The sequence below is a fragment of the Danio aesculapii genome, chromosome 19 (assembly GCF_903798145.1).
Source record: "Danio aesculapii chromosome 19, fDanAes4.1, whole genome shotgun sequence".
Taxonomy (NCBI): Eukaryota; Metazoa; Chordata; class Actinopteri; order Cypriniformes; family Danionidae; genus Danio; species Danio aesculapii.
This window is the reverse complement of record NC_079453.1, coordinates 6,067,077-6,090,310: the sequence shown is the minus strand read 5'-3', so window position 1 is coordinate 6,090,310 and position 23,234 is coordinate 6,067,077. Positions and strand designations below refer to the sequence as shown.

The 23,234-nt window shown below is 33.3% G+C and overlaps 1 protein-coding gene across 1 annotated transcript in view; it reads left to right on the top strand.

Annotated features, from left to right (window-relative positions):
- Positions 1-10,853, top strand: part of fbxl20 (F-box and leucine-rich repeat protein 20) — a 32,401-nt gene extending 21,548 nt beyond the window's left edge. The window contains exons 9-15 of the mRNA XM_056480341.1: positions 2,371-2,445; positions 2,525-2,655; positions 5,482-5,542; positions 5,645-5,689; positions 7,380-7,436; positions 8,996-9,208; positions 10,029-10,853. Coding sequence (XP_056336316.1) covers positions 2,371-2,445; positions 2,525-2,655; positions 5,482-5,542; positions 5,645-5,689; positions 7,380-7,436; positions 8,996-9,208; positions 10,029-10,136 — 690 coding nt within the window. The 3' untranslated portion in view covers positions 10,137-10,853. The remainder of the gene's footprint in view (positions 1-2,370; positions 2,446-2,524; positions 2,656-5,481; positions 5,543-5,644; positions 5,690-7,379; positions 7,437-8,995; positions 9,209-10,028) is intronic.
- Positions 10,854-23,234: the final 12,381 nt, after the last annotated feature.

Here is a 23,234-nt window from a genome sequence, read left to right as displayed (position 1 = left end):
GGCAGCCATATTGTGCCAGACCGCACACCACACACCTGTTGATTGGTGGAGATGAGACCGTGTGATGAAGCTACTTATCATATGGGGATTGTTAGGAGGCCATAATGGACGGAGGCCAGTGGGCAAAATTGGCCATGATGCTGGGGTTAAACCCCTGCTTCTTTTCAAAAGACGTCCTGGGATTGTTAAGGACCACAGAGAGTCAGGACCTCGGTTTAACGTCTCATCCGCTCACTGAGCAGTCCCCATCAATATATCAGTATATTGATAGAGTCCCCATCAATATACTAGGACCCACACAGATCACAAGTTGAGCGCCCCCTGCTGGCCTCACTAACACCACTTCCATCAGCAACCTAGCTTTCACATGTGGTCTCCCATCCAGGTACTGACCGAGCGCAGCCCTGCTTAGCTTCAGTGGATGACCATGTGAGAGTTGTGGAGAGCAAGCTGCCAGCTATATTTAAAATTCTATATAATAAAAAAATTAATTAATTGAAATGTAATCATTAGAAATGACCCACAGTGTTATTATTTTAAATAGAAAATAGCAAACAAAACAAAAAAAAAATATTTTAGGGATTCAAATTAAGCAGTAACATTAAAAAAGTTGTATTTTGGTAACCAACTTAAGGTCTAAGATTACTAAAACCAAAATAAAAAATGATTACAGAAAAGAAATTATAAAATAATATGCCAAAACAGTTAAAAACTAAAATAAAAAATAGCTGAAAACATGAAAATAAAAGCTAAATAAATAAATAATATAGTAGGCGACGCAGTGGCGCAGTAGGTAGTGCTGTCGCCTCACAGCAAGAAGGTCGCTGGTTCAAGCCTCGGCTGGGTCAGTCGGCGTTTCTGTGTGGAGTTTGCATGTTCTCCCTGCGTTTGCGTGGGTTTCCTCCGGTTTCCCCACAGTCCAAAGACATGCAGTACAGGTGAATTGGGTAGGCTAAATTGCCCGTAGTGTATGAGTGTGAGTGAGTGTGTATGGATGTTTCCCAGAGAAGGGTTGCGGCTGGAAGGGCATCCGCTGCGTAAAACATGTGCTGGATAAGTTGACGGTTCATTCCGCTGTGGCGACCCCGAATGAATGAATAAATATTATAGTAGTGACCAGTGGTGTAGTCCTAAAAAAAATGTGGTGTACTATTACCCACCCAACCCGCCCATGCTGTTTCATAATTCTACCTGAACGTTTCAGCGAGACATCATTCAGTTGACTTCGAAAAACAACAAATTAAGATGAGAATTAAAAAAAAACAAACATTTGGTATACAGTTAAAGGGGATGTGAATACACGTAAATTAGACACCTCTACGCAAAACAAGTGAGTATACCGAGGGTAATATGCAATTATTGATCCTCAGAAGTTATAATACCCAAACAGCTAGTGGAAAAAAGTAGGCATACTGAGAATATGTGCGTATAGCAAGGACTACACCACTGGTAGTGACCCAAATTTATGCCATTAGTTTAAGCAATAATTAATTTGACCACAGTGTAAACTGTGTTAACTAACCTTAAAATCTGTCATTTGCTTACATTAGAAATGGGATATTTGGTCACACTTTTTATTATAATTGACAATTCTTGCCATTGGGTGGCACGGTGGCTCAGTGGTTACCACTGTCACCTCACAGCAAGAAGGTTCGAGTCCCGTCTGGGCCAGTTGGCATTTGTGTGTGGAGTTTACATGTTCTCCCCGTGTTGGCGTGGGTTTCCTCCAGGTGCTCCCGTTTCCCCCACAGTCCAAAGACATGCGCTATAGGGGAATTGGATGTACTAAATTGACCATAATGTATGAGTTTGAATGTGCATGTGTATGGATGTTTCCCAGTACTAGGTTGGGCTGAAAGGGCATCCGCTGCATAAAACACATGACTGAATAGTTGGCGGTTCATTCCGCTGTGGCGACCCCTGATGAATAAGGGACTAAGCCAAAGGAAAATGAATGAATGAAGGAGTTCTTGCTATTAACAAACCAATAACTATGATCTTTAGCTCAATATACTGCTAATTTGGTGCTTAGTAATAGGTGTTAGGGGTAATAGTTGCAGTTAGGTATCAGGTAGGAATAGTGAAAAGTGGAATTGATCAGGCAGAATATGTACTTTATAAGTACTATTAAACATCCATTATCTTAATGATATGCAGGTAATAAGCCACTAATTTCATTATTTTTTAATGTAACGACAGTCTGCTTAAAAACGCATCATTTATTTTGATAATTCATGATCACTGATTCTTCAAAACGTCTCATTTTGTGCAAAAAAACCACCCTCAAAGTTGAATTTTTAATCACATAATGGAGAGTGTATTATTTTGAGAAAGCTTGTCATGTCTCAGTCTGTTTTTTTTTCTGTGTAGTTGGAAGATGAAGCACTTAAGCATATTGGAGGGCATTGTCCAGAGCTGGTCACGCTCAATTTGCAGACGTGTTCAGTAAGTGGCGCACATTCACATTCACCTTCGTGTTCTGGCACACATGGGCATGATGATGTGTCTGTGTGTGAATGAGCAGCAGATCACAGATGAAGGCCTCATCACCATCTGCCGGGGGTGCCATAGACTGCAGTCTTTATGTGTGTCTGGCTGCGCAAATATTACAGACGCCATCCTCAACGCCTTGGGACAAAACTGCCCTCGCCTCAGGTACCCTACATGTGCATTGTGGGTGTAGAAATGCTCCAAAATTCTAAGTGAAAGTGATTTTGCTCCGTTTAAAGTACAAGTGTCCGGCTGAGAATGTAGTCGAGTAAAAGTTAGAAGTAGAACGGCTAATAATTGAACTTAAAGTTCCCTGAAATCAAAATGAAAACTGTTTGGCTGTTAGAATTAAAGGGATAGTTCACCCCAAAATTTTAAATGGATTATTTACTCACTCTGAAGTTGTTTATGTGTTTCTTTCTTCTGTTGAACCACAAAGATGATATTTTGAAGATAGCTAAAAACCTGTAGCCATTGACTTCCATAGTAGGAAACGTAAATACTGTGAAAGTCAATGGTTACAGGATTAAAACTGTCTTCAAAATACCTTCTGTGTTCAACAGAAGAAAGTCAGACCAGTTTGGACAAGTGATGGGTGAGTAAATAATGTCAGGATTTTCTATTGTGGGTGAACTATCTTTTTAATATGTTAGTCTTAAAGGGACAGTTCACCCCAAAATTAAAATGTACTCACTCTCAAGTGGTTCCATTTTATTTTATCCATATTATTCACTTTTTCTGTTGAATACAAAACAAGATATTTTGAAAAATGTTGGCAGCCATTGACATCCATAGTAGGAAAAATGGTTACATTGGAAGTCAATGGTAGTTATCAGTTTGAAGCATTTTTAAAAATATCTTCTTTGTGTGTTCACCATATAACAAAAATTAAAGCTTGTCTAAAATGAACCTAAGAGAACGCTTGAAAATTCGAGTTTCTCTGAATTACAGGATTTATTTGATGTGTTTTAGTCAAATTTTGTGAGGGGAATTTTTTTTCATGGGTGTATTATAATAATAATAATAATAATAATTATAATTACAAACTTGATTTTGTAAATAGTGCCTTTTAAAACAAATTTTCAAGGCATTTTGCATAATAAAATAAGTAAAAATCATATTTAAGATTATTTAAGACTTAAAGATGCTTGAAGGAACACGTTTGTTTGGGGAAATATGCTTATTCTACAACTCCCGTAGAGTTAAACAGTTGAGTTTTACCATTTTTTAATCCATTTAACCGATCTTCGGGTCTGGTGGGAGCACTTTTAGCTTAGCTTAGCATAAATCATTAAATCAGATTAGACCTTTATCATTTAGCTCATAATTCAAAATTTTTTATTAGTTTTCCTATTTAAAGCTTAAAGCTACTTTTTGGGGAAATAGGCTCATTTTTACAACTCCCCTAGAGTTAAACAGTTGAGCTTTACCATTATTTTATCCATTTAGCCGATCTTCGGGTCTGGCGGGAGCACATTTAGCTTGGCAAAAATCATTGAATCAGATTAGACTATTAGCATCTTGCTCATAATTCACAATAGTTTTCCTATTTAAAGCTTAAAGCAACTTTTTGGGGAAATAGCCTTATTCTTACAGCTTCCCTAGAGTTAAACAGTTGAGCTTTACCATTTTTTAATCCATTTATACGATCTCCAGTTCTGGCGGGAGCATTTTTAGCTTAGCTTAGCATAAATCATTGAATCGGATTAGACCATTAGCATCTCGCTTAAAATTCAAAAAGTTTTCATAGTTTTCCCATTTAAAGCTTGAAGCTACTTTTTGGGGAAAAAAGGCTCATTTTCACAACTCCCCTAAGTGTTAAACGGTTGAGTTTTACCATTTTTTAAATCCATTTAGCCAATCTCTGGATCTGGCAGAAGCACTTTTAGCTTAGCTTAGCATAAATCATTAAATCGGATTAGACCATTTTTGGGGAAATAAGTTCATTTTTACAACTGCCCCTAGAGTTAAACAGTTGAGCTTTACCTTTTTTTTTATCCATTTAACTGATCTTCGGGTCACTTTTAGCTTAACTTAGCTTAGCATAAATCATTGAATTGGATTAGACCGTTAGCATCTCGCTCAAAATTCAAAAAAGTTTTCCTATTTAAAGCCTGAAGCTACATTGCATACTCGGACTGACAGTAAACGAAAAGGTGCTCTTTTTCTAGGCCAGAATGGATCTATACTCTCATTTTGGCGTAATAATAAAGAACTTTGCTGCTGTACCATGGCTTATTACGCAGCGTTGTTAACCTAGATGGGGACTATTTTCAGGCACTGTGTAATATCATTGCGAAAATACTACTAATAATTATTGTGAAAAAAGGAAAATTATCAAAACTTTTTTTTCATTTAAATGAGATGCTAATGCTCTAACCCAATTCAATGATTTATGCTAAGCTAAGCTAAAAGTGCTCCTGAATGAATAAAAAAAATGGTAAAACTCAACCGTTTAACTGTAGGGGAGCTGTAAAAATGAACCTTTTTCCCAAAAAAGGAGCTTCAAGCTTTAAATAGGAAAACTATTCAAACTTTTTTGAATTTTGAGTAAGATGCTAATGGTCTAATCCGATTCAATGATTTATGCTAAGCTAAGCTAAAAGTGCTCCCGCCAGACCCGGAGATCGGCTAAATGGATTAAAAATGGTTAAATTAAAACAGTTTAGCTCCAGGGGAGTGTCCAAAAAAGTGGAGTGTTACTTTACAAACTGAAACCCTGCTATGTAAAACCGCACTTCATTTGTTCTTGCTTGTTAAACATGCATAATAGTGTGCCTACCGTAATTAATGTGCATAAGACTGAAGAAAATACAATGTCAAAAAACAACTAGCCATTTTTAACCAAACTCTAAGAAATAAAATGTAGTTTTTTCATCACAAATGTACTTTTTACACCTTTTTACACATCAGCTGAAAAATCTGCATTGGGCCCTACTTGCTCTCTGAAACGGTGAATGATCGCTTGTGTGTGTTTATGTGTGTGTGTAGAATATTAGAGGTGGCTCGCTGCTCTCAGCTTACAGATGTAGGCTTCACCTCACTAGCACGGGTGAGTAAACAATCCCACAATCCATCTGTGCTGATCCTCCTGAGCGTCTAACAAACACAAATCAAATGCCTCCTGTCCTCTTCTCTTCCTCCGCTTTCGCAGAATTGTCACGAACTAGAAAAGATGGATTTAGAAGAGTGTGTACAGGTGAGTCGGAATGGCTTGGTCTGAAAGTATGGACAGCTATTAGTTATTAATATTAGAGTATTTATTGTAAGTTGTTATTTCGTAATCAACTAAAATCGCCTCCCTCTTTGCCGTTGTCTCTACTCTGATTGGTCGTTGAGGGTGGGATCAACCCGTCAATCACATCAATAGCAAAACCACAACCGTCCAATCAATTTAACATAAACAAAAACAAGCCCCGCCCTATTTTTTTTTCTTTGTGAAGCATCACTCATCACAACTGGAATATTTTAAATTGGTATACTGTATTTAAATGTTATTTGTTTTATATAAAGATATACATTTTATATTTATATTTCATTGTGATAATTTTTTTAAATAAAAGTTATAGTGGTTTGAAAAAATGTTGATTTTTATTACTGTTTCTTTTTTTTTTTGGTAGTAGTGCTGAGTTCAGACTGCATGATTTTAGCCCCAGATTTTGATTCGCAGACAGGTTTTGAGAAATCGCTGACAAATGCCTGAAATCGCAGGCAAATCGGTGCTCGTTCACGTCAGTAACAATCACACCGTGTGAACTATCAAAGACGCCATCTGAGAGAATCGCTGATGAGTCGCCGACACCCATCAGATATTTGGCATGCTAAATATCTGGTCCTGCCGGTGGTTCAAAATCATGCCGTGTGAAATGTGTTCTGATTGAAAATAACATCGGTGATCTCCCACAGCCAATCAGAGCGCAGCATCCACTAGTGTGATCATCTGCAGGCCAGCGGGAGGTTGGGGGAGAAGTTAAAAGGGCTTCTTTTCGGTCTATTTGGACCTAAGAAATGCAGGAAAAACTAGTGGAAATTTGGCAGAAGCAGCCATGTCTGTTTGACGTGTCACATGGGCAATACCACAACCGGGTCCAAAAAAGAGATATTGCTAATTCCCTTCAAATTTTCCACCCCACTAAAGGCTTCTTTCTCATCGCGTTGTTTCGATCTCACTTCTCATGTGTGTTTGGTTGTGAGACGTAGTTTGTGGACCGAGACAACGTTTCAGCAATTCTTAAACCCCCTGTCAGTGTGAAACCCCCTGTCGCCGATCCATCTTGCAGTGTGAACACATCAGCGAAGGAACGCTACCCCAGATGGTCATGCAGCGTGAAAACACCTGTGATGTAACTACTTTGAAAATCCTACAGTCTGGACTCGGCATAAGTAGTTTTTTTTGTTGTTGTAGTAACTATGTAGTAATAGTCATAGCACACTCAAAAAATGACTTTTGCTGCTTGTTCAAACTAATTATTTAAAATAAGTTAAAACAACACAATTCTCATTTTTAATTATTTTTAAATTTAATTATTTTTTATTCAATCTACTTAAATATGCAAAAACAATTAAGTTAACTTAATTGATTTGTGTTGGGACTACAAGAAAGAATTGTGTGGAAACCAGCATTTTTTACTGTGTAAGTAATTTTTCCATTTTTTTTTTATTGAGTGTATATAGATTTTTTTATTTTTTTATTTTAGCTGTATATCAAATAACTACTAAAATAAGAAAAAGGTTACATTTTTTTCCTTGCATATGTTAATAGTCTTTGCTACATACAAAGTTCTAGAATATTATTCCCAGTCGATTATGAACTATTCATAAAAAGTTGTCTATAAGTAATAAAGTTAATTAATGTTTCATATGCTATATTGTAAACTCTTTTTGAATAGATTACAGATGCTACGCTCATCCAACTCTCTATACACTGCCCTCGACTACAAGTTCTGGTAAGAATTTATGGCAATTTGTACAAGGCAAAAAATACTTCTAAATATCAAGCCCCACTAATATTATTAGCCCCCCTTTAAATTTTATTTCTTTTTTAAATATTTCCCAAATGAAGTTTAACAGAGCAAGGAAATTTTCACAGTATGTCTGATATTTTTTCTTCTGGAGAAAGACTTATTTGTTTTATTTCGGCTAGGATAAAAGCAGTTTTTAATAAAAAGAAAAAAAAATTTAAGGTCAATATTATTAGCCCCTTTAAGCTATAAATTTTTTTTGATAGTCTACAGAACAAACCATCGCTATGCAATCACTTGACTAATTACCTTAACCTGCCTAGTTAACCTAATTAACCTAGTTAAGCCTTTAAACGTCACTTTAAGCTGTATAGAAGTGTCTTGAAAAATATCTAGTCAAATATTATTTACTGTCATCATGGCAAAGATAAAATAAATCAGTTATTAGAGATGAGTTATTAAAACTATTATGTTTAGAAATGTGTTGAAAAAAATCTCTCTGTTAAACAGAAATTGGGGAAGAAAATAAGTGGGGGTGAATAATTCAGGGGGGCTAATAATTCTGACTTCAACTGTAAATAATGTTTCTTAAAAATAATAATATCTTTTTTTTACATTTTGTCTTTTACCTCAGCTAATTAATATTCATTTACAAGTCAAGCCTGAAATTATTCATACCCCTTGCAAATTCTTACTTAAAGAAACATTTTTGAAAAATTTTTACTTCATTTTTACTTCATTAATTCATGCCACTTGTGCTTGGTCTTATTATCTTTTGAGAGCAGTTGGTGTCATTTCTGGTTAAAAACAAAACAAAACAAAAAACAAACAAATAACTTGCTGGTTGAATAAAAGTATCTTTAGTCAGAGTTTTTTAGGGGTATGAATAATTTCGGGCTTGACTGTATGTAACTTAAGTGTAAGATTTATTAATTAAATAGAATATGAAATCAATGCTTTTTTGTATCCATTTCATTTTTCATATGCGCTTTCATGTGTGTTTCATACAGTTAAAGTCAAAATTATTCACCCTCCTGTGAATTTTGTTTTCTTTATCAAATATTCCCCAAATGATGTTTAACAGAGCAAGGAATTTTTCACAGTATTTCCTATAATAATTTTTATTCTAAAGAAAGTCTTATTTGATTTATTTTAGCTAGAATAAAAACCGTTGTAACTTTTTAAAAACTATTTTAAGGTCTAAATTAATAGCCCCCTTAAGCTATATATTTTTTCTCAATTATTTACAGATCAACTCACTGTTATACAATGATTTGCCTAATTAACCTAGTTAAGCCTTTAAATGTCACTTTAAGCTGAATACTTGTGTCTTGAAAAATATCTAGTCAAATATTATGGACTGTCATCATGGCAAAGAGAAAAGAAATCAGTTATTAAAACTGTTATAATGACTATTATTTCTAACTACTATAGAAATGCGTTGAAAAAAAATCTTCTGAGGGGCTAATAATTCTGACTTCAACAGTATGTGCTCATGCATTGTGATCATAAGACATAATATCATTGTTGTGTGTGTTTTTCAGAGTCTGTCTCACTGTGAGCTGATCACTGATGATGGGATCCGTCAGTTGGGCAGTGGCCCCTGCGCTCACGACCGGCTGGAGGTGATCGAGCTGGACAACTGTCCGCTCATCACCGACGCTTCACTGGAGCATCTGAAGACCTGCCACAGTCTAGACCGCATCGAGCTGTACGACTGCCAGCAGATCACCCGCGCTGGCATCAAACGCCTGAGGGTGAGCACAACAACACCACCTTCATATACAGTTGAAGTCAGAATTATTAGCCCCCCTGTTTATTTTTTCCCCCCATTTTCTATATATATATATATATAATAAATTTATATATATATATATATATATATATATATATATATATATATATATATATATATATATATATATATAATAAATTTATATAAATTTATATATATATATATATATATATATATATATATATATATATATATATATGTATATATATATATTTTTTATAAATTTATATATATATATATATATATATATATATATTATATATATATATATATATATATATATATATATATATATATATATATATATACAATTTTAGAAATAGTTTAGCAACTATCTGAAATAAAATTTGTTAATGTTTATTTTATTTCATGAAACAAAACTGGCTAGGTTTATGGTTTTAGCTAACCCTATAAGCTCTTATTTATTATTTTTTTACATTTTTTTTTTTTTAAAACAATATAGATAGTAATTGGATCGACTATTGGATTTTAAAAATGCAACTAAAATTCCTTTTTTTAATACATTTATATCACATTAGAATCATCCTGCAGTTGTTTTTCTCTTGTTTTTAACAATTAGATTGATTTGAACAATTAAATACAATTATTTAACCCCTAAACCATCATCTCAGACCTAAAAATGATATATGAAAGAATATATATGATATAAAGTTTGTCTAGATAAAGACGTGAAAGTAAAAGTCTCGACGTGGCCAAATGTGGTTAACCGAATGCCTCATGTCAGTTGCTTTATTCTCAGTTTTCCCTCTCTTTCTCCTCAGACTCACCTGCCCAACATTAAAGTCCACGCCTACTTTGCACCAGTGACTCCGCCTCCTTCAGTGGGCGGGAGCCGGCAGAGATTCTGTCGCTGCTGTGTCCTTCTATGATGAAGACGAAACAGACAGAAACCCCACATGCAGACATGAGCTTTAAGACACACTACAGTCCATTCGACGGCTTTATACCAGACCAACTGGGGGAATGTGCTACTCTGTTCATTGACAAACTCTTCAGAGGAGAGGCCTTTATGACGAACACACGGCCGCTGCTCAGAAACACCTCATCCTCATTGTTTTATTGGAACGGACCACTTGATTGGAGATAAGAAATGCGAGACCATCAGACGGTAAACCAGCTCACCTTTATCACCACTAAACACACTTTTACCGGTGTGTTTCTTTTTCCACCTGTGAACCCCTAAGGATTTGCTTCTTACACATTCACACGCAAACAAACACACACACACTCACTCTTTCTCTCTGTTTGTGTCACTCTTGTGGCTTTGTTGAGCAGGGACTGGATATTCTTCAAGCATGATTCTCTTCTGTTTTTTTTTATTTTTTATTGGAAATCTCCTCAGAAGGGGTCTGGGTTACAGACAACATGCAGAAGTAAGGCAAATAGAGTGTCGTACTGAATAATCACAATGTTTACTGGTGTGTTTGTGTGTGTGTGTGTGTGTGTGTGTGTGAGAGAGAGAGAGAGAATGTCTGTTATTCAATTCTGATGGAGAAAGAGAAGATCACCAGGCTTCATTCATGAAACAAGCACTATTAATTTCTCAGATAAATAATCAATAAAAGTCATTCTTGCTTTTATTACTATTACCATTAATAATAATAATAATAATAATAATAATAATAATAATACTATTAATAATAATAATAATAATACTATTAATAATAATAATAATAATAATACTATTAATAATAATAATAATAATAATAATAATAATACTATTAATAATAATAATAATAATAATATTAATAATAATAATAATAATAATAATAATACTAATAATAATAATAATAATAATAATAATACTATTAATAACATTAATAATAATAATAATAATACTATTAATAATAATAATAATAATAATAATAATACTATTAACAATATTAATAATAATAATAGTTACTATTAGAGTGATTTCTGAAGGATCATGTGACTCTGAAGACTCGATTAATGAAGCTAAAAATATATCTTTAAAATCAATGGATTAAATGAAATTATAAACTACTTTTGAGCAGTTATTTTATAGTGCAATAACATTTCACAACTTTACAATTTGTACTGTATTTCTGATCAAATAAATGCAGCCTTGGTGAGCAGGAGAAGCTTATTTTAAAACATTTAAAAATCTTACTGACCCCAAACTTATATATAAATATTAAACAGGACTTGACATTAACTTTTTTGATCACCAACCATTGTGCCTAGTAGTTTTCCAATGTTACTGGCCACTCGCCATTTTCACAATTTTAATGTTGCCAAAATATTTTTAAATGCATAAATTTGACTTTGGCATGCTAAAATTACTGGATTTAGATTTTGTGTTATGTCCATATTATTAATTTCACTTTCTGTGTGTGGTGTATGAGCTTGCTCAGTGAACATGAGCAAATGGGTCATGGTGTCATAGTGTCATATTACAATTAGTTTTTATTTACATGATTTTTCAGAGCTGAAAAAACGTTTTAAACAGTCGCACGCATCACATCAGTGAGTGTTCATCCTCTCATTCGGTATTCACCTGCTTTCTTTTGCTTGTGCGAACACAGATATTTTTGTCAGTCGTGCTGCTGCTCGATTCTAAGATCACATTTGCACCCATGTTGGGCCATCTCTTTTGTCGAACCCTGCTTTAAAGAAAAGTACAGTTTAAAAATTATTTCCAACCAGCCAAAGCGGCTAGTGGGAGTGTTTGTCTAACCCGTCAGCTGAAATCTACCTGCATTTGACAGGTTGGCGGGTGTTAATGTGTATTATTAGCCCCCTGATTATTTTCTTCCCCAATCTCTGTTTACGGGAGAGCAGATTTTTTCAACACATTTCTAAACATAATAGTTTTAATAACTCATTTCTAATAACTGATTTATTTTATCTTTGCCATGATGACAGTAAATAATATTTGACTAGATATTTTTCAAGACATTTCTATACAGCTTAAAGTGACGTTTAAAGGCTTAACTAGGTTATTTAAGTTAACTAGGCAGGTTCGGGTAATTATAAAAGTTATTGTATAATGATGGTTTATTTTGTAGACCATCAAAAAAGTATATAGCTTAAAGGGGCTAATAATATTGTCCTTAAAATGGATTTAAAAAATTAAAAACTGCTTTTATTCTAGCCGAAATAAAACAAATAAGACTTTCTCCAGAAGAAAAAATATTATCAGACATACTGTGAAAATTTCTTTGCTCTGTTAAACATCATTTGGGAAATATAAAAAAAAAGGAAAAAAAAAATCAAAGGGGGGCTAATAATTCTGACTTCAACTGTGTGTGTATATATATATATATATATATATATATATATATATATATATATATATATATATATATATATATATATATATATATATAAAATTAAACTACTATTTTTAAATATAATTTGAAGTATTTATCCTTTAATTGAGAATCAAAAATAACATACATACAGGCATACATACAGGCATACATAAAATTTTGTCATATTACAAACACGAAATATTCAACTGAAGACAAAATATAAATTATAGAAATATATCTAAATATATACAGTGTGATTCAAAAAGAATACCACAACTTTCGGGTTGTTGTGTCACTCGAGTGTCTGGAGGGGGTCATATTGAACATCTATGAACTTGTTTACTTCTGAAAAAAACTTTAAGTACTCTTCACATTGATTAATTACCCAAGGTTCCATCATGTATATTTGATTAAATGCAGATTTTCAAAGTTGTGGTATTCTTTTTGAATCACCCTGTATGTATATATATTTTATTTTGCATAAGTATAATGCAAAATAAATATTGCAACTTGCATTGACAATGTAAAAATGTGTATATAAGCATGGTGAAAATAAAATGTAAATATAATATTTACAATCATATGTATATATGTAAACATTGAAAATAAAAATATATAATATTTTTTAAATTGAATTTATTTTCATTGTGTGTGTGTGTCTGCTATGAATTATTCTCAATTAAATATTTCTTTCACAATTTTGGCATAATTTGACAAAATTCTAGATCTATTGTAAAAGTTACACAATAAAATTGTATAAAAGTGATTTTTACTGAATGATAAGTATGGAAGTGGTTTATATTTACAGCACAATTGAAAAAATCTAACAATATTTAGATAATTTTTGGAAATCTGACTCTAGAACAAAGGTAAAACCCCGCAAGACATACAAAGCAAGACGTGCTTTAAGTAATTAAGGTTGTTATAACAAAGCATAGGCCTCCTACCCTAGTCAAACACAGCTGATCCAACTAATCAAAGTGTGCAAGACCACCAGAGCCTATTAAGCAGGTGTTAGTTGAAGGTGGTGGGAACTAAACTGTGCAGAGTTGTGGCCCTCCAGGAATCAAGTTTCAGACCATTGTAATAAAGCATCAAAGACCATTATATTTAATCTGTAATGTATTTTTCGAATGAATGAATTACAGTTTGATTTATTTTTGTGTTTCATGAATGAGGCCTGAAGTGTTTTTGTTTTTCACGTCTCCGCCGATTGTCCTCCGTCCTCCAAACAAATCGAGGAAATAAATCAAGCATAAGCACGTACTTTACAATCAGTGCTCATAATCCAGCGCACAAACACACTGATCTCTCATTATGAAAACAATCAGAAGCGTTTGTTTGTACTGGTTTTCCTCACAATTGTGCTCTTTTTCTGTTTTGAGATGGTGAAAATGTTGCCGTCTGTTTTACTTTATGTGTTTAGGTAAGCATTAGAAGATGATCTTACTGAAATGAGTTGCAATATAAGTAGAATATTTGAATAGGGCTTCTTGAAAGTGTACAGATGGATGTATACGGATATGGTTGCCTATTGATGCCTATTTGTGGCATTAAAACATCATTATATGTTTCAGATGATGAAAACGATTATAATTATTAATTTATATGCAGTTGTTCCTAAAAAGTACTCGTAATTTTACACTTCAGACAGCTGGGATTAACAAACCGACTGCTAGATTTACCTTTATACGTTTTTGTTTCCTCTTTAGAAAAGAAAAGTATTCCAGCAGATCAAATATGCAATAAAAAGGTCATATTTTGACGTTTTTTGTGATAGCATGTGACCTTTAGATGTCATCAGTTTATTTATTTTGCTCAGTCAGAGGTTTTTGCTCACTCGGAGAGGCATTTGTTCATCCAGTCCAGTGTTTTTAGACCCCGATGCGATCACGTTCAGCCGTATACGAGATCACTGTGTGTGTTTTATGTTTTAGGGAGATGTTAATCTTTCTCATTGCACCTGATATTAAGAGGTGGATGATATGGCCAAAATTCTATAGCACAGTACGAGTAATTTTACTTCACTGTAATAATATATTTCGCAATCTAGTTATTTAATACCACGCTTACAATGACTGGGGAAAGTCCTGTCTATAATGTCTGTTAAAGTACAAGTTACAGAGGAAACTGCTATTTCTTGATACCCATATGCGCCTCCTGCTGGCAGAGAGTCGATTTTCACATATATATATATATATATATATATATATATATATATATATATATATATATATATATATATATATATATATATATATATATTATACATACATATATATATATATATATATATATATATATATATATATATATATATATATATATATATATATATATATATATATATATATATATATATATATATATATATATATATATATATATATATATATACATACACACACACACACACACACACATATGCCGTGACGCATATTATGCAAGTCTGTTGGAAACACTGAATCTTATGTATGAAAACATAATATGTAAATGTATGATGTATGATATGTAAACGAAAATTTCCCTCAGTCTTACATAATGCAGCTGCAGTTAGCCACGCCCACCAATTTACATATTGTGATATACACAGAATTATATAAATCAATTACGGTTGTTAATTTTTTTCCACAGTAACAATATGCACCCAGCTAGCACGCATACGTCTGAAACATGTATTATAAAGATCTTTGTCTTCAAAGGTCTGATAAACATCTTAAAAACATCTGCTGTATGAACATTCGAAATTTGAAAACCTCAAAAACGTATTCAAAAGGTTTATTTAACGCCTGGAAATTTACGTCTAAAAGGTGTTTTGCAGATGAGCAAATGCTCTAATAAATACAAATTCCATTTGTAAGCACAAAGTCAACGTACAAATTTTCAAAACACTTTATACTATATATCTAATTAACATCCAGAAATTGACATCTAATAGATGTTTTGCAGATGAGCAATTCCTATAGTAAAAACATATTTCCCAGATGTATGCAGAAAGACATCAGATAAACTTCTCTGTGATAAATGCGTGCTATGCCTATACCCTCATATTGCCCAATCCTAGATTATTCATATATATAATGTATTATGAAACAAAAATTTCACTCAGTCTAACATCATTAGCCACGCCTACATATTTACATGATATTTACAGAATTTAATAAATTATTATAGTTGAGATTTTTTTTTTCACTGTAACAATATGCACCCTAATAGCACACATACATCTGAAACATGTATAAATCTTTGTCTTCAAAGGTCTGATAAACATCTAAAAAAGGTCTGAAAACATTCAAAATTTTAAACACCTGGAATAATTCAAATGCCTATTCAGTGTTCGTAAATTGACGTCTAGTAGATGTTTTGCAGATGAGTGAATGCTCTAATAAATACATATTTCAGATGAACCTACACAATATATATATATATATATATATATATATATATATATATATATATATATATATATATATATATATATATTATATATTATAATGTAAGTCTGTTGGAAATGCTGAATCTTAATTATGGAAAATGAATGTGTAAACAAATATAAAAATATAAATAAATATAAAAATAAATATAAAAATATTAAATTTCCCTCAGTCCAACATCATTAGCCATGCCCACATATTTACATATTGTGATATTCACAGAATTTAAAAAATCTATTATAGTTTAGGATTTTTTTCCACGTTAACGATATGCACCCAGATAGCACACATACATCTGAAACATGTATTATAAAGATCATTTGTCTTCAAAGTCTGATAAACATCTTAAAAAGGTCTGCTGTACAAACATTCTACATTTGAAGCACTGTAAATACATATTCAAAACGTTTATTTAACATCTGGAAATTGAAATCTAATAGATGTTTTGCAGATGAGCAAATGGTTTAATAAATACATATTCCAGATGTAAGCACAAAAGCATCAAATAGACGTCTCCATGATGTACGTCATGTGCTCATATCACCCAGCCCTAGATTCTTCACATTTTATATATATTTAATAAAAGGATATTTTTTCCCCCTTCGGTCTGGTTTACAGATAGTCTGATCATTTGACAGCATCAGCTTCGAGACGATGCTTATAAACAGGATGCTGAGTGTTGAAATGTGCTTCACACAATACAGCAATCTTCATGTGCCAGAATTATCCTGCATTAGGCTGTTGATAACATGTCTAGGTCATATTTTAGCCCTCAAATATGAAACAAAAAATTATTTTAAAAACAGTGTATATACAAGCTATTTAAATGGGTAGTTCACCCAAAAATCTGCTCACTACACTGAAAAAAATAATAATTTCTGCAAAATTGTTGCAAACAATTCATATGGGTTGAATTTAAACGAACCAATCAAATTTACTTAAATTTAACCCAAATAAATGGATTACAACCACTTAACGTAAAATTTTTAAAATTATTTCAGTGTATTTACTCACCCTGAAATGGTTCCAAACCTTCAAATTACGATAAGTTGAAGCATGCTAGAAACAAATGACTTCCATAGTAGAAAAAACTAATATTATGACAAGTCAATGGTTACCCGTTTTCAACATTTTTCAAAATATCCTCTTCTGTGTTCAACAGAAAAAGAAACTCAAATGGGTTTGAAACAATTTGAGGGTTGAGTAAATTATCAATTTAAAATTTTGGGTGAACTAACCCTTTTAATAGGTCATTTACACAACAACTTTAACTAAAGATGTATTTTTTTTTTTAATTTTTCAAAATGTTTCTTATGTTTCTTGACACAGCAGTGCAATTTAGGAGCCTAAAATGCCATTTTTTTGGAAACGAGTTTAAAAATCGATGCTTTTGTAAAGTATTTTGTAAGCGATTTCATAAAATCGTTGATGTCGAATGACATGCGCATGGTATAGACATGTATGGATGTGCGCAATTATATATTTGTATATATTAAAGTGGATATATACAAGGATTCAATTGAATAGGCATTGTTTTTACAATGTAGTTGTCCTTAAGAGAAGCTTCAAAAAATGCAAATTAAAGGCTTTTAATTCTTTAGCACATTGTTGTGTAGATGCATCAGTAATGATAAAATTATGGGTGTTCTATGTTTGAGTTTCTTTTGATTTTGAGGCAAAATATGACTTTGACATGTTCGTTTTGTACATATTTAATTAGTTTTACCAACTGGTTATAACGTATTATATATATCATTGAGATTTGCACACACCGTTACATTCAGCCATTACATGTCAGCTGTTTTCACTTTTAAAAAAATGTTTCCTCACCATGTTATCCCTTCAGAAATGATGTAGCTTGGGATCCAATCAGATTGTTCCATTTGTTACTAAAGACTTTAGTCGAGTTGAGGACCATTTCCTGATGTTTTCTTCTTATTTTTTTTTCTGAAACTTGTCACTTGGACAACGTGCTCCTTTTTTAAATCCTCTTTTGGAGATGCAAACAGGTTGATTAACAAGAAGAAATATTCTCTTGTCGTTTATTAATATTGCAGTCCACAGAGATGCTTTATTTACACTTTCATTACACTCTATAACAGATGTGCTTGTTAACTCAAGCTGGTAAATGATAATATTGCACATGTCAAGGGTTGTTTTACTAGTTTTTTACACCAGAAAGACCACAAAACATTGATATAGTTTCTTTATAGCTGATAAAGCCCTAAATAATACTGATATCTATATAAAAATAATACATTTTTAATGTTACGTTCCCCCCCAAAAATACTGTTCCTTCTCGTCTATAATTGCACAGGTAATTTGTTGGATTTTACCTTATTTTTGATGCCTGATCGCCTCTGTCTTTTTCTCTTTCTATCTCTCTGTCATTCTCACACACATACACACACACACGCACACCATCTTAATCAACACAGCTTGTTCTCAGTGAGTGTGTGACTGATTTCGGGACACATCTACAATCTGGGGGTCACAGTTTGAGACGGTAAATCGAGTGATCAAGGCGACGTGGATGAAACCATTTTAATCCTTGGGGATCGAAACCTTCACAAAGACTGTACTTTTGATTTTTAATTTTAGTTTTTATTTTTATTTTATACAATTAACCAATATAAATGGATATGGCAGTATGAATAAATATATAACTATATATTATTAAGAGCTGTGTGATCTTCTGTTATTGTTTGTATTAATGTACGTCCCTCGACTTTTCAACATTGAGCTGCTGTCGTTGGGTTGACATGGAGTTTCAGAGACAATAAAAGATGTTTTTGAATCGATCTCCAGAGTTTCTAATTGAAACCGATGGCATTTATCGTAGTTATTATGGATTTTTCCGTTGTGAAAATGACTCGTGCTGCTTTCAAGCTACCAGAAATGTTATTCTTTTGTTGCGTTTAAGTGTTTGAATTTCAAAAAGAGTCAAATGAAACGACCCATTTGCTTTAAACCAGTGTTTAACATCGGAGGGAGTCGATGTTGCAGGTCATTTTAGTGCGTTTATACATTGTTTTGACCAGCAGGTGTCGTCAGCGTGCGGCGTTTCGCTTCAGTTTCCGTTCATCTCAGTTGAAGCTTTGAAAAGATTTCTTCAACTCATCTTGTGGCAGAGTTAGCGAAGCCCCATCTGTTTACGTTCTAGAGCAGGGGTGGGCAGAGTCGATCCTGGAGGGCCGGTGTACTGTTTAGCTCCAACTCTAATCAAACATACCTGCTTATAGATCATTAGTGATCTTGAAGACACTGATTAGCATGTTCAGGTGTGTTTGATTAGAGTTGAAGCTAAACTATGCAGGACACCGGCCCTCCAGGACCGAGTTTGCCCACCTCTGTTCTAGAGGGCTGGAGGACGAATGTTTTAGTCATCAATTAGTCGTTAATCATCAATTAATGTGGGAGTATATAAATCCCATAGACTGTAATAAAATAAGGTAAAAATAATAATTCATTCATTTATTCATTTTCTTTTTGGCTTAATCCCTTTATCAATCAGGGGTCGCCCCAGCAGAATGAACCGCCAACTTTTCCAGCATATGTTTTACGCAGCGGATGCCCTATACTAAAAATTGCTCCGTTTCGCACGATTTGATAAATATTAATTGTATAAGCCAAATATTTAATTCATAAATGTAGATATTTCAAAACTCCACTGTTTATTATTTTATGATAAAAGAACCAAAATATTTTTCAGACGCCCTTGGTAAAATAAAAACTAAAAATGCTTTATAAATGTTTTATTAATTTTTATTATATAACTTGTATTATAGAGCCTTTGTTTGTTTTATAGTGTTCTTTATTATTTTATTTTGATAAAATGACCATTGTAACTTAATAAGAAGCTAAACAATATTATATTATTGTATAAAACAATATTATTTGTGCATATACAGTTGAAGTCAGAATTATTAGCCCCCCTAAATTATTCGGCCCCCCTGTTTATTCCCCCCCTCCAATTTCTGTTTAACAGAGAGCAGATTTTTTTCAACACATTTCTAAACATAATAGTTTTAATAACTCATTACTAATAACTGATTTATTTTATCTTTGTCATGATGACAGTAAATAATATTTGACTAGCTATTTTTCAAGACACTTCTATACAGCTTAAAGTGACATTTAAAGGCTTAGGTTAACTAGGCAGGGTAGGGTAATTAGGCAAGTTATTGTTATTGCGGGCTGCCCCTGGGTTGCAGTTTGGGCTCTTGAGGGCCCCTTGACTTCCAGCTGCAAGGTCTGTGATCCCAGCAGGCTGCCCCAGGGGCCTGCCACTCTCCTTGGGTTGCAGTTTGGGCTCTTGATTGCCCCTTGCCCTTCAGCTGCAGGGTCTCTGACCCCAGCAGGTTGCCCCAGGATCCAGACATTGTCCCTGGGAGGCAGTTTGGGATCTTTAGGGCCCCTTGCCTTTCAGCTAAAGGGCCTGTGACCGCAGCGGGCTGCCCCAGGGGCCAGCCACTCTCCCTGGGATGCATTATTGGGTTCTTGAGGTTTGTTCTGTAGAGTGTTGAATAAAAATAGCTTAAAGGGGCAAATAATTTTGACCTTAAAATGGTTTTTAAAAAATTAAAAACTGCTTTTTTTCAAGCCGAAATAAAACAAATAAGACTTTCTCCAGAAGAAAAAATAATATCAGACATACTGTGAAAATTTCCTTGCTCTATTAAACATCATTTGGGAAATATTTTAAAAAGAAAACAAAATTCAAAGGGGGGCTAATAATTCTGACGTCTACTGTATATATTATACAAATGTAGGATTTAGATTTTGTATTAACAATAAAAAAAATTGCTTTTCAAATAACGTATTAACTGTCAACAAGTGTCATATTAATAAATAAAAAACATTTAAAAATCAGATACAATGAATAAACCAATATAAAACAATAAACAAATGATAAATAAACCATTTTACGTCATTTAGAATCGTCATTTTAAAAAGGTTTCTAAAAATAGTTTTGAGTTCTTTTCTAAAAACAAGAAACAATGGAGGAGTTTTGAAATAACAACATCATGTAGCCTGTACGGTATTTTGGCTTACACAATGTTATCATTAATCATGTCGTACAAAACAGAGCAGATTTTAGTAGTTGTACACTGTGCATCATCTTGTGATGTGCGTGAAACCGTCAGAAACCACATTCTTTTCCATCATCCAGTGCACCGCTTTCAGAAAGACGGAGGGAAAACGGCATGTTAAAAATCTGTTTATGTCCCCGCCCCTTCCTACTGCGTCACGTTCACCTGCCAACAGATATGATCTGAATGACTGTAATGCGTGATATGCAGGTTAATACTGCTCTGGAGGGGTTTTAATAGCATGTTAACACGTTTTTGCATCCAAAAACATCCGTGACGCTGCTGTTGTTCAATGTAGCTTTTGGTTTAGTGATGCTCCTTTCCCTTCTCATTATGCCTTTTTAAAATAATAATAATAGTTAAAATAAAAATAAACTACAACTACTAAAAATAACAATACATTTATTATTTATTTCTGTTATTGATATAGTTTTTTTTTTGCTGTGTATTACGTTGTTTTTTTTCTTGTGCTAATGTTTTTTCTTTCTTTCCTTATTGTATTGGAATGGTTTATAGGCTGACTGATACAATGTTGACTACTTTATATATATATATATATATATATATATATATATATATATATATATATATATATATATATATATATAAGTTTATAATAAGTATATAAGTTTATTATTTTCCCCAAATTTCTGTTTAACGGAGAGATTTTTTTCAACACATTTCTAAACATAATAGTTTTAATAACTCATCTCTAATAACTGATTTATTTTATCTTTGCCGTGATGACAGTAAATAATATTTGACTAGATATTTTTCAAGACACTTCTATACAGCTTAAAGTGACATTTAAAGGCTTAACTAGGTTAATTAGGTTAACTAGGCAGGTTAGGGTAATTAGGCAAACTATTGTATAACAATGATTTGTTCTGTAGGCTATCGAAAAAATAGCTTAAAGGGGCAAATAATATTGACCTTAAAATGGTTTTTAAAAGATTAAAACGGCTTTTATTCTAGCCGAAATAAAACAACTAAGACTTTCTCCAGAAGAAAAAACATTATCAGACATACTGTGAAAATTCCCTTGCTCTGTTAAACATCATTTGGGAAATATTTAAAAAAGAAGAAAAAAATTCAAAGGGGGGCTAATAATTCTGACTTTCTTCTCTTTCCTGTACTTCCCATCCTTTTAAACTTTTATATTCATAAATGTTTTCTACCCACTTCACTTGCCAGCTTTTCCAGCTTACTATGAACTTGTGTTACCTGTGAGTCAGACTCTTTTTTTTATTTTTTTATGCTGAGTCATTCTTGTTACTGTACATGATAAAAGTCACGAGTGAAATGACGTGTGTTTGATGACAGGTTTAATTGTGTCATTGGACACTTTTCTTTCTTTGTACCCATAAAGATAACAAATGAAGTAATAATACAGGAAGTGAGTATCTATCTTTACACAACAGTTCTGTCTGGTTCTTGAATCTGATTGGCTGATAGCTGTGCAATATTCTGCAAATAACAGCACTCGTCCAGCCTCTTACCCATAAAGATGACACAAATGGAGTAATAATACAGGAAGTATTATTTATATATATACATATATACATATACACACACACACACACACACACACATTCACCAGCCACTTTATGAGGTACACCTTTCCAACTACTCGTTAACGCAAATTTGTAATCAGCCAATTACATGGCAGCAACTCGATGCATGTAGACATGGTCAAGACGATCTGCTGCAGTTCAAACCGAGCATCAGAATGGGGAAGGGGATAGGAAAGGGGATTTAAGTGACTTTGAACATGGCATGGTTGTTGGTGCCTGATGGGCTGGTCTGAGTATTTCAGAAACTGCTGATCTACTGGGATTTTCACGCACAACCTTCTATAGGGTATACAGAGAATGGTCCAAAAAACTGACAGTTCTGTGGGTGCAAATGTCTTGTTGATGCCAGAGTTCAGAGGAGAATGGCCAGACTGATAGAAAGGCTACAGTATCTCAAATAACGCCTCGTTACACCTGAGGTATGCAGAAGAGTATCTCTGAACACACAACACATCCAGCCTTGAGGCGGATGGGCTACAGCAGCAGAAGACCACACCAGGTGCCACTCCTGTCAGCTAAGAACAGGAAACTGAGGCTACAATTCACACAGGCTCCCCAAAATTGGACAATACAAGATTGGAAAAATGTCAT